General features: G+C 35.6%; 2 protein-coding genes across 6 annotated transcripts; one reads left to right on the top strand and one right to left on the bottom strand.

Annotated features, from left to right (window-relative positions):
- The first annotated feature begins 401 nt into the window (after positions 1-401).
- Positions 402-6,903, top strand: LOC140970778 (uncharacterized). Of its 4 annotated transcripts, none has more exons than XR_012174187.1 (15): positions 402-576; positions 982-1,320; positions 1,413-1,492; positions 2,342-2,442; positions 2,608-2,730; positions 2,899-2,968; positions 3,467-3,553; positions 3,780-3,845; positions 3,952-4,044; positions 4,863-4,919; positions 5,047-5,175; positions 5,302-5,392; positions 5,568-5,637; positions 5,879-6,072; positions 6,469-6,903. XR_012174187.1 is itself a non-coding variant. In XM_073432678.1 (15 exons), exons 2-15 carry the CDS (start codon positions 1,098-1,100, stop codon positions 6,557-6,559), a joined length of 1,494 nt encoding a protein of 497 aa, XP_073288779.1. In that variant the 5' UTR covers positions 402-576; positions 982-1,097; the 3' UTR covers positions 6,560-6,903. The 4 variants fall into 4 exon arrangements, 3 of the variants coding, with proteins under 3 accessions (XP_073288779.1, XP_073288780.1, XP_073288781.1); XM_073432678.1 differs by having other exon boundaries at positions 5,568-5,656; XM_073432679.1 differs by lacking the exon at positions 3,467-3,553 and having other exon boundaries at positions 5,568-5,656.
- A 123-nt stretch (positions 6,904-7,026) lies between these two features.
- Positions 7,027-12,311, bottom strand: LOC140970777 (DNA (cytosine-5)-methyltransferase DRM2-like). Of its 2 annotated transcripts, none has more exons than XM_073432676.1 (7): positions 12,243-12,311; positions 12,104-12,150; positions 11,064-11,183; positions 10,322-10,469; positions 9,143-9,237; positions 8,320-9,027; positions 7,027-7,708 (listed from the first exon to the last, which is right to left on the bottom strand). In XM_073432676.1, the coding sequence occupies exons 1-7, from the start codon at positions 12,286-12,288 to the stop codon at positions 7,274-7,276; spliced, it is 1,599 nt and encodes a 532-aa protein (XP_073288777.1). In that variant the 5' UTR covers positions 12,289-12,311; the 3' UTR covers positions 7,027-7,273. The 2 variants fall into 2 exon arrangements, with proteins under 2 accessions (XP_073288777.1, XP_073288778.1); XM_073432677.1 differs by having other exon boundaries at positions 12,104-12,147.
- Between the last annotated feature and the right edge of the window lie 6 nt (positions 12,312-12,317).

The raw sequence follows: 12,317 nt of genomic DNA, 5'->3' as shown, positions 1-12,317 counted from the left end.
TTATTGATAATTTGCCTGATAGAAAAAAATGATATTTTGGTGTGGTTTTATTTATTTTTTAAATTTTATCATTTTGAATTGGAGTGTGACCCTTCGTTAATTTTTACAATTATGATATAACTAATATTAGAATATATATTAATATTAATAATAATAAAAAATGTACAAGTTTCTCATTCAAATTAATTAATTATATGAGATCAAAAAATTATAATAAAACTATATTATATAAAAATATATATGCATGCAATGTCAGTAATATAATAATGCAAACTACTATCATTGTTATAACTGAAAAAAATTCAATTTTTTTTTTTAATATTCAAATTTTAGATATGGGCAGAATCATATGTAAGAAATTGTGAGTGAGTGAGTGGAGACAAAAGTAGTAGTAATAATAATAAAAGGAAAGGCACATGAACTTCACATCCCCTTCTCCTTCCACTCACTCTTCTCAAGATATAGGAATTTCATTTTTACCAAATTATATGTTCTCCTCGATTTTTGCAGACATATATTCCTTCCTTTTGATCCCATCAAGATTCTCGCAGTTTCGTCACATGCACAATTAATCAGGTTTGCTTTTCTTATTCCTCGTTTCCTTTTTCCTTTTTGTTTTGCGTTCAGAATTCTGAATTCGGAAGTCAAATCTGAATCTGGGGAATTATGGTTAAAGATGACGCGAAGATTCGTGGATTGTTTTCATATGTATGTTCGGTTATGTTTCTGTGGTATAATTGAGTGGGTTGATCCAATCAATTATTTTATTAAAAGATATTTCCAGAATAGACTGAAAATTCATCTGGCGTTTCTTTTGTAGTTTTAGTAAAGTTTCAATCTGGTTTCAGGTGGCTGTTAAATAATCAACGACTTGGTGGTAAGAGCAGAGATCGATTCTATATTGATTGGCACCACTGGATTTCGAGTTGTGATATCTAATTATGTTAATTGTTACGGAATTCTTTCTAATTTTGTTTACAGCTGCTTGCTTCAGAATCTGGGGCCAATTCAGGAACTTCTGGCTGCTGCGTCGATGCTGAGCTAGAGTGGTTTGTATTTTGAATAGCTGCAACTTTATTGAGGTTCTGTGGGCAGAGATGAGAACGGCTGTTCGTGCTATAAAGCAATTAAGATACGCTCTTCCGAGTAAAGGGAATTTTATCTACGATGGATCTAGGGCAAGACAAGATTCGTGGTTCGATATGAAGACCCGTGGTTTATACAGCCCATCCAGTAATGCAGAAATTTGCCAATTTGGACATCCATTATACACGATTTCCAGAGCCATGTCAGTACACGCAGCTAAGCTTATTAATGGAGGTTGTGTTCCTCTGATATGTGCTCAACCTTTTTGAATAAACAGTTATCTATGTGAATATGAATTTTGAATTTTTTAATTGATTTATTGGCAGAACAAAATGGAGGTGGACCTCTTGTAGAATATGAACGGAGGATTGCTGCTGGGGAACTGTTAGATGGAGATGCTTGTCAAGTACGCTAATTATTAATTATTGCACAATTTTTTATTTTGTAATTACACGATGAGCTGAGCACAAGTGTTAATATGGTCTCTGGTCATCACGGAGATCCAAACTCTGTGGCTGTTTAGTAAGTCTAGATGACAACAGGACGATGGCCATTTTTGGATTGCAAATTAATTGTTGCATTGTCTTTAGAAAAGGCTGAATGGAGGTGAAGGTGTGGATATTTTATATGATTAAATGTCGTGATCGCAAAGAATTGAATTTTGTTCCTGATTATTTTAGTTCGGTTGGAAATTGAACTAAAGTTAAAATCTGAATGAAAATTATGACTCATGAATGTGTGAGTGTATTTTGTATCTCGACTTTTTTGAGTTAGTTGTAGCTCATGATTGTTTTGACTTCCGTTAAGTTTTTTGACGATAAAGTGAAGTTACTTCGTGTTAAGCTGCTACATGATTTTGTTGTTGTATTTTGGGAAACAATTGTCCGTGCAGATCCTCGAAGCAACTTCGGAGGAGACAAATCTGTTTTGAAATTGTACTTCGTACATGATTGTGTTTGATTTACTGGATTCTATTGTTTTACATACTTAATATTTATACTTTCAGTTGCATTCTGTTTATGTTTAGTGCTTTGTCAGTATCTATACGATCTTGCTTTCATTTATTGCTCTATAATTTTTGTCTTCATACTTTGAATTTTAGCATTTTGGCTAACAAGTTCATCATAGCATAGATTGTGGATGTAAATGTACATTTTGAGTTTGAGAAATGATCTACATCCTGTTTAAAATTTTCTTATATGTGTCTTATGATGCCATCTTCTCCACAGGAAGTATACTGAATAATTGTTTGCAGTTAGGTACATTAGGCGAGCTTCAGCGACTGTATCTCGAGCTAGTTCAAAATGCAGAAGCTTGTCGTCTGGATCGATATGCCACTTCTGAGAAAGTTGGGAGGTGAGTTTAACTAGGCCCCTATTTTTTAGCATCATAATTGCTATTGCCAGGCAAAAGATTTATACAGTTCCATTGCTCTAATTTTCAACTGTCTTTTTTAAAAAAAAAAAATCGTGTTCCTCTTTACTCTTATACACATTAATTTTATCACTCGTCGATTTGCAGGAGTAGGTGGTTATGGTCCCGTTTCATACCACAAACTTTGTATGCACCCGTGAAAGGACTGTATCTTTATGGAGGCGTGGGCACTGGCAAGACTATGCTGATGGACTTGTTTTTCGATCAATTGTAAGGATCACAATAAATTTAATGAGGATCTTACTTAATTTAATCATTTTCTACACTCTATTGGGCTCATGTCTTTTCGATGGTCAGTTGTAGGGCCATAAGCCAATTCCATGATCTAAAAAGTAAACAATTATCTCTGCTTCTCACTCACGTTCCACATCTTTCCAGGCCTTACAACTGGAGGAAAAAGAGGATCCATTTCCATGATTTTATGCTAAATGTCCACAGCCGCTTGCAAGTAATTCCCATTTCAACCTTCTAAAATAAATTATTTGGAAGAAATTTATTGATGTTTCATAAGAGAGCTATGGTGTTTATTCAAGCTACTTAAAAAAAAATTGGGATTGCACCTAAATTGAATTTCATTTTCCATTTATCTGCATATATTTTACTACATACTGGTTTTATCAATCGTCCATTGATTGCAGGTTTCTAAACATTAGTTGAGTTTGCCTTGGATTGGCTGATTTCAAAGTTTATTCTTATGATTATGTCACTTGTTGAATAAATTTCTGATAGATTAGATGAATGGAAGTGATGTCTTTATCTGTATATATATTTGACGTTAAAAAAGTATTGAATTCTCCAATTTTCGAGATTTCCATCATTTTCAAAATTGAGGAGTGTTGGGCTTATTTATGTAGGCAACACATTGATGCATGCTAACTTTAAATTTTAGGTGTGCAATTTTATGATCCTAGTGGATCTCTCAATTTCTGTTTAAATTTGATCACAGAAGCACAAGGGTGTGGCCGATCCTTTAGAAGTTGTTGCTGGAGAGATATCAGATGAAGCAATATTATTATGTCTCGATGAATTCTTTGTACGCCAAGAATCACCTTGTCTTTACCATTTTTTTTGCTTGTGATTGTTGAGGCTGTTTAATATTTTTGCTTAGGACATTTTGCAAGGCTTCACAATTAAATTACGGAGCACTATTGCTATTACTATTACTAGTATGTGGCTTCAGAGGATTACTCATGCATGGGCCATCACTATCTGGGATCTGTTTTCTTACATAATAAATTTATGATTTTTCCCTTTCTTAGGTAAATGACGTTGCTGACGCATTAATTCTAAATCGTCTGTTCAAGCAATTATTTAGTAATGGAGCTGTAAGTAATGATTTGACATCCAATTTAGAGTTTTAATATCACCGTACTTCGACTCATGGCATTTTGCGTAGTAACAAAGTGATTTTGTGATGTGAAACATGTGCAGATTCTTGTTTCTACCTCAAATCGAGCTCCAGATAATCTTTACGAAGGGGGTCTGCAGAGAGATCTCTTTCTTCCATTCATTGCTACTCTGAAGGTGATGCTTATGTCTGTGTATCATAGTTACTATACTGAACAAGAGTCTATTCCGCTGTTTGGTGGGCAGGAGAGTTATTTTTTCTGTTTTGAGAATTTTGATTTCAGGATTTTTTGTTCTTGGCAGCCAATCATACATCGGAGAAGTCATATTTTTTTCTCTTCCCTTTGACATCAATTTTGTTATGTGAGAGACTTTCTCACGTATCTCTCCTGGCAAACAATCAATACAAAGCATGAAAATGACCCTTTTGGTGTTGCTATAGGAATTGTTGTAGCTTCTCAAGGTTACATTGGTACATATGATAAGCGTGGGGTTGGTACTGATTCCTCTTAATCAGATATTTGGTTGCCCGTATCACCAGTTCGTCATGTAGGATGAAGCCTGAAACTCTAGACATGATTTTGACAAAATGTGTTGACCAATTATCACACAAAGAGAGTGTGATGTTTTATAACTCACTCTAAAAGTTCTCAACTACATATGGAAAATCTAAATATTACCCCTTCTACTTCCAGCGAAAAAGGGTAATGAAACCCTAATCACATCAGTTGTCCCATTCAAATCATTTCCACCAAACTAATATTATTAATCGATTTTTATTTCTCATCCTATAATGTCATTAATTACAGTATATTTTATCATTTTTAATTCATTATGCTACATTCATGCACAAAGACACTTCAGACATATTTCGGTGTGATTAAGCTTTGAAGATATTCGATCATCTTGTTCTTGTAGAATCAGTGTGTATTACGCTTGTTTGGAGAATAAATTTTAATTTCATCAACCAAATTAGTAATATGTTGTTAATGCAGGATAGATGTATAGTTCATGCAATCGGTTCATCTGTCGACTACCGGAAAATGACATCGGTAATCTTTCAGTCTGTTTCAGCATCGTGTCAACACCCTGTCACATTCTCACACATTCACCATGTAAAATAACAGGAGAGATGTTTGTGTTGTGATGTCCATATAATTAGTTTCATCTGAATTTCAGGCAGAGCAGGGTTTCTATTTCGTCGGGTTACATTTATCTAGCATTCTTGAGCAAAAATTTCAACAATTAATTGGGGAACAAGTTGCTGTTCCACATGCGGTGGAAGTTGTTATGGGGAGAAAATTGCAGGTAGTTCCAGTAGTGCAGATTCAAATATGATCTATTTTCCTCGGCAGTGCTTAAGTAGCATCAGAAGTAAGATAGGCTTTGATATCAAGCTTTTTTCCCTTCGTTTTCAAATTTCTCACTACTTAGGTTCCACTTGGTGCCAACGGATGTGCATATTTCCCTTTCGAGGAACTCTGTGACAGACCTCTTGGGGCTGCAGACTACTTCGGATTATTTAGTAAGTCCATTTTAGCCTGCATTTCAGATTTCTTGAGTTTTTGTTTCACTTTTTTGATATTGCATGACAATACGAGGTTGCATCTATGATGATGTGTTAGAGGTAAATTCTTCACTGAAGTATCATTAACTATATGTTATATTACTCAGCATCACACTTTCTTTTTATTTATCAGAGGGATTTCATACTCTGGCTTTGGAAGGTGTACCAGTTTTTGGCCTTCACAATAGGACTGCTGCTTATCGGTTTGTCACTTTAGTAGATGTTAGTCCTTTAATGCTAAAAAATAAGTTACATTTCTTTATTTGCTCGGAGTTAGATATTTGATTGTAGATTTTTTTATTGACTACTACACTACAAACGTGGATTTTGGAAACTGTTGTCTACTGTTTCAAAATCCAACTTTCAACTAGCAATTTAGGTTATTTAGTATCTCATGGATTGGAGTATACAACTCACCTCCTGAATCATCACTTTGGTGTGTAGGTCATGTATGAGAACAAAGCTAGATTATTGTGCACTGCTGAGGCAACTCCAATCGAACTTTTTGAACGGATAGTAACAATAGCAGATGCTCAGCAAATGGCACCCAGAACCTCTTCAAGATCAAGGAAATTTGATGTTTCTGACATTTGTGTGGACAACGAGCTGGGATTTGCAAAAGATCGCACCATTAGTAGGTAAGAACGAGAGAAGCAATAAGCCGTCTTTATTTGGCCTTGGTGCATGTAGTCACTAACCGAAAAATGATATATGGCACTCTCTTATGAAACAGAACAACAAAGCCCCAAAACCCTTTTGTAAAGTGGTGAAGAATTAGTCATTTATGATTTGATCTAAAGTCATGATCATTCTGTGACTTGGAAAGAAGAAAGTATCAATGTGCTGTCAGTTATTCTCATTAATGCTCTATTGTGAGATACTAAATCTATATGCTGATTTTTACACTTCATCTCAAGTAAATATACAGCGAATACTTGCGACATTCTTGTATTAAATTTAGCTGAACTCCAAAAATGTTGGCCTTTTGTTACTTTTGCGGCTAGTTGTCATGATGTCACCTTTTTGGAATGCAGATTAACAGAGATAAATAGCAGAGAGTACTTGGAGCAACACGCTGAATTGTTTGAAGTAAATGAGTTACTGCATGGAGATCACATAAAGTAAGCATGGGATGCACGCCAAGTTTAGTTCTCAACAGGAACTACAGAGTTTCTGTCTGTAAAATTTTGCTCACATTGTTGATAGAGAAGCTGGTGATGATTTTTTTGGTTGCAAGTCACCGGTCACATAGCCAATAATTAATCTTTTTTAAAACAGAGTTAATCCCATTTAAGCCGGGACAAAGACTTGGGTGACGACGAATGATTGGATTCGAAATAAGAATTCTTTGATACATTGTCTGGTCGGATAAAATTGTTGGACCCCTTCTTTTTTGTAATAAGAGAATGCTGCTACTTGTTTATATTAAAGTTTAGTAATAAAAAAAATGACCAGTGCGTATATAGTAATACCGAGTCAACTAGAAATTTAATTTGATCTACCATTCCTAAATCAAAATTTTGGCTACGCGTTTGTGATAGCAACAATTTAATGTTATCCGACCGTTTTGAACAGGGTTTGACAAATTCACATCATACAATTACAAAGCATCAAAGATTGCTTCTTAAGGTCTCACTTAATACAATGTATCAAGGTTATATCAATCACATTACATGTTTCATCATTATATCGTTTTAGTTGAAACGAGCTAATGGCAAATGATGAACCTTGAAACGGTCTAAAGGCACCAATCCTTCCATAAAAAAACTAGGGAAAAAAACCCGTGTGACCTCATCAGTCATCAGTAATAGACTAGGAGCTAAATATGTTGAAAATAAGTCACAATTTCCTAGCCATTATACACTTTACCAAGTCTAAAATGCGGTAATAATCATAAAATAACGCAGATTCTTTTCCTTCCAACCCGTCCCTGCTCACCCTGTTGCTACCTGCAAGGTTGTTGCAAGGGCTTCCACCAACCACCAGATCAATGCCACCAACAGAATTTATGATCTGCTCTATTCTCTCCCCTTCTAGCATCCGAACGTCATCAAAGTCGATCAAACTACCTGTTTGATTGGTCTGCTCCCACCAGCTCCGAACTATATCTCGGTTCACTTTGGATTTCTCAACTGAAACCACGTTTTTCAGTTTGATGCCCTGACGGTGAAGTGCAACTTCAGCACCACCGATCCCGGAGAACAAGGACAGAACGTTTATTCCGTTGGGAAAAATTTTATTCAGCACAGACAGATGATATGCTACAGTGTCAACCTGCACCAAAAACAAATTCAGTTCTTTAAGAACCATGAAATTTCTACAAGAGACGTAAACTATTAGCAGCACTAAAAGAAAATAGTTTTAGCAGATTGTTTCAGTCGTTGCATTTATGGCAAATTCAAAGTCTTGAATAGAGAGACAGGCAAGGACCCACGTTAGTGAAGAGGAACAACTTAACGTATCAATTACCGAAACTTAGGCTATTTTTTGTTACATTTGATAATTATTTTCAATTCAACCTTTTCACCGTTCCCAAAAACAATAAAATCAATATGCTATACTTAAATTAAATAACTATATTTTCAAATTTTAAAGTACTACAACAAACTACTAAAACTTAAATAATCCTATATAATCTTACCTTTTTAGATGAGGTGACATTTAAAATAGAAAATATCTACTCATGAAGAAAAAACAAACCAAACTTTTTCCCATAAACACCAAAAAACAATATCAAGCATTCATTAATATGCCGAGAAAGCTTGTAGATAATTTTTTTCTTTTATTTATACTATCCTCCTCTGCCAGATTCTCAATATTTTAAAGTGTCAAGTATGAATTTGGTGAAGGGCTTAACGATCAAGATAACAGGAGGAAATTGTCACCTGAAAAGAATTGCCAAGGGATTTATATCTGTCTGTTCTGCTGATTCCACCTCCCCTTGTATGATTCTTTGGAAATCCCAACAACATCTCCACTTCATCTGGCTCGAGAGGAGCAACCTTGTTCCTCCCGACCCACACCAAGTTCCACTTGCGGCATTGATCCATGACAAATTTCTGCACTGAATCAGGAGGATCACCATCGAACCTCTCGACAGCAGTGCGGATTCTTTCCGTAAGTCTCGCACTTCCAATTGCCGTTTGAATGCAGTTGAGTTTATCTCTGGTGTCCCAAGAAGGCCACCACTTTCTTGACAGCGGAAATGCTTGATAGATTGTCAGCGGAGGAAGTGGAACAAGAGGGAATCTGTCTTCAATCGGCAGATTATGAACATACCCTCTTTTCCTTGCAGTAGCAGAAAAGTACTTTGAATCAACAAATTCCGGTTTGATGTCATAGAGATATCTAGATATAGTGTCCCAGACTCCCTTTGGGGCTAAGGCAACATTCTCATAGTAGAAAAATGGAGGACCCATTGATGACTCTGACAAAGACCTATGAATACTTTCAGGCTGCTGAGAAGGAGTGCCATACCCTATCATTGGGTTAGGCAGGCGAATTGACTCATCGTCGGTATCGTTTTTCCTTCGAACCATTTCATGCAACTTTCTCCTCTTAAGTGTGCCATTTCCACGGTAGACATGTTTTGGCTGTGAGGAGAGGAAATTTATCCGTTCCATTTAAATTTCATTTAACTTTTGAAATAGTATATCAAAGATAAACCACAAAAGATTGCATTCAGTCAAGATAGCTATTTATGGTAACCTTGGAAATTACTATTGGCAGATAACAATCTTCTTCTCTAGCCATTTCTGCGGCACATATAAAATCAGCTAGTACTTCGTTAGAAGCATCAGTACCTGCAAAAACTGTGACATCAGGAAGAAGATAATCCAAAACGAAAATTAGCGCTGCTAAGGGTGTCCCAAGTTTTACAAAGGTCACTTTACACTTATAGTTATTGTCAGAGTCAAAGCAAGCCTCTGAAATCGTTAATGAGAAAGCAAGAAATTTACATACACAATCATTGGGTGGTCAATGGTAGTAATGAACAAGACAACAGAGATAAGATCATCATCTGAACTCAAATAAAATGGAGTTGGCTACAACACAAAAGAGTTTTTTTGCCACCAAGAACCAGATAAAACAAACAAGATACATCACATGCAGTTCTTTTAATGATCAACAAGCATTGAAGCATAAGTAATTCAAATAAGTCAAACTGTTTCAGCATCCATGTATAACAGATTGCATATAAATATGTATCTATCTACAAACAGACATCACAAAAAATCATGCCGAAATCCCTGGATAAAAAAGAAACTGAAACCAGGACAAAGGAAACATGGGATTTCTGTTTTTTTCCAGAAAAGCTTCAAAGGCTCTTAAGCTCAATTACAAACACAGTAACACACAAACTAAGAATGGAGCAGCCACCAGGTATTCAACCTCAACCGTTCCACATGGCTGAGGCTCCATGTTTGTGTGTCTTGTATTGATACAACCTTCCCTAAATGCAATAACTATTCTTCACAAACCCACCCTGTATTCCAACAACAATTTCAAGAAAGTTTGAACTATTTCAACTAAATTCAAATATGGAATCAAGGTTAAAGTACAGGAACTCCACTATTCCAAAAAACATATCATGCATCATCCTTCATATAAAACGATATTAACATTTCTAACCACATCCTTCCGCAACAGTATAATTTGAAACTCGTCCTCCGACCAAGAGAACAATGCAATGCAGACAACACAATATCGCAAACCACAACAATTCCATCCCAGAATAAAAAAGAATTTGCAAAACATAAGATATGTAACATGAATAAAGATAGTCCAGAAAAAGATTTCAAGGTTAAGTATGGCCATATTATATATGGCATAATATGGCAGCAAAATATATAAGCAATAGTTGGTATCAGCAATTTATGTACACACCACATCTCTCCATAGCTATTGAGGCATCTTCCACCGTAAACCCCATATTGACTAAGGACAACAACTTTCTCTGTTCTTGGGTTAAGGATCCCGTAATTTCCAAAGACAACAACAGTTTATGTTTCTCGGGCATAGAATCAGTATCATCCTGCAAGAGGAATTCAAGAATCATCTACTGTGCAAGAAGTAAAAAATGCTAAAAGAAATAATCAGATATCCATGCTGCAGATATGCAAGCATAGCACTGAATTTCTTTCAATTGACATTTCAGTAAATGCGGCAAAAAGATCCTCCATTAGCCAAAAGAGACAGTTTCAAAGTGAAACATTGTTTTATTTAGAACCATGTTGTACGCAACCTACATGGTGCAATCACCCTTAAGCTCTGTGCTGAATTTTTTAGTTACTCGAAGGAAAGTGGATAACAGGCAATACCTAGCTCATTAGTTTTCATAGAAAAGGAAATATTAAGTCATGACAATAACATAACAGCTTTAATGCATCCTCTAAAAGCTAGATGTTTAAGTTACAAATATTAGGATATGGTCCAAAATGGTTTGCAGAAAATATGTCCAATACAAATAACATATTTTTTTGTTTACCAGGTTTAATTTTTGTTGCTACATGTAGAGATAACACATGAAGTGTAAAAGAGTAAATAAGATTTAAAATGGCCCAGCTAATATCCCACATGCATGAGCTAGATGTAAAAGAAGAAAGTAAGTGAATCAAGAATCACATACTGCAATTTCATCCTCAGACCAGCTATCCATGTCTGAAACATCATCCAGAAGCGTGTCATACTCTGAAGACGCTGGATCAGACCTGGTGCTCAACTGCTGTTGAGGAGATTCTTCGAGTGCCTGCAAAACAAAACTTATTATGAATGCTAAGTGGATTAATGACAAGCAAATTAGCAGTCACAAAAGTTGCTTGCTTGGGACCATTGATTGGTGCAATAGATGGTTAAAGTGGGTGAGGTCCCGGCCACTTTACACTGAACTAGAATTTTAGATGAAATTAATACAGCATCCAGCTAAAATTATCCAATCTTGAGAAAATAATAAACGATAAAAAAGAAATGTACCATCATAAAAGATATGTATTCTGGTAAAAAAGCATACGTTTCATTATATCACAACCAGAAATTAGCTGACTTTTCACATTACTTTCACCTTACGCTAATTTGAAGACCCTCTGCCAGACGGTCACCACCATAAGATCAGACTTCAATGACCATCCAGCAACATTATTCATTCCCTTAAAGCCGTCAGAAATCATGCTAAATTTGGACCAGTTATTATGTTCAAATTAAGCCAGTGACCCAAAAAAATGTCCGATTCTATTATATTCTGTCAAAACTAATCTCCAGCAGCAGTGAGAACAATGATATTGATGTTATTCTAGCCATATGCAGGAGAGTGTTTTTCAGAGTTCCAGAATTGTGTTAAATCATTTTGGCAAGTGCGAAACAAGAGGGACTAAACCGGAAAACACCCTAAACTATAGAGATGAAAATGGGTATTATCCCAATTAAGTAGCAGGATATTTGAAACTCCTGCGGATGATCCCAGGTGATTAAACGCATAAGTTATTGTGATGTGTTTGTGTGTGTGTAAATGATAATATTTCCAGCTGCGCCTGCAACAGATAGAAACAGAGATTCCATACCATCTGAACAAGAAATATAATTACACAGATCATCAAGCAATGGAAAATTCATACTCTAGATATAAAGAAAAAGCATCTGCAAAATTTAAGAACCGAGGCAAGCACTACTCACTGAGTATGTTAAAAGAGTGTTTAATATTGAGTCAGTATCTCCTTCTCCTGCAAGCGAACTTAAAAATTAGACACAATCTCACTGATGTCACGTAAATTGATTGATCCTATTACTTATATTGAATAACAGTTTTAAGTACCATTTTCCTCAATTGCCTTGGATACCAAAGTTTCTGGAAACCCCATACCAACAAAATGCTTGACCAACTTGGAAC

This window comes from Primulina huaijiensis, chromosome 2 (assembly GCF_012295235.1).
Source record: "Primulina huaijiensis isolate GDHJ02 chromosome 2, ASM1229523v2, whole genome shotgun sequence".
In the NCBI taxonomy this organism is placed as follows: Eukaryota; Viridiplantae; Streptophyta; class Magnoliopsida; order Lamiales; family Gesneriaceae; genus Primulina; species Primulina huaijiensis.
This window is presented reverse-complemented; position numbering and strand designations above follow the sequence as displayed.

Bases quoted from the DNA above. Each gene is read 5' to 3' on its own strand.
- LOC140970778 (XM_073432678.1), top strand. From the start codon at position 1,098: ATGAGAACGGCTGTTCGTGCTATAAAGCAATTAAGATACGCTCTTCCG. The intron at 3,554-3,779 runs GTACGCCAAGAA...TCCCTTTCTTAG, and splicing joins TATGTCTCGATGAATTCTTT to GTAAATGACGTTGCTGACGC. The intron at 6,073-6,468 runs GTAAGAACGAGA...TTTGGAATGCAG, and splicing joins AAAGATCGCACCATTAGTAG to ATTAACAGAGATAAATAGCA.
- LOC140970777 (XM_073432676.1), bottom strand. From the start codon at position 12,288: ATGGGGTTTCCAGAAACTTTGGTATCCAAGGCAATTGAGGAAAATG. The intron at 11,184-12,103 runs GTGAGTAGTGCT...TTTGTTTTGCAG, and splicing joins ACACTCTTTTAACATACTCA to GCACTCGAAGAATCTCCTCA. The intron at 10,470-11,063 runs GTATGTGATTCT...TTCCTCTTGCAG, and splicing joins GGTCTGAGGATGAAATTGCA to GATGATACTGATTCTATGCC.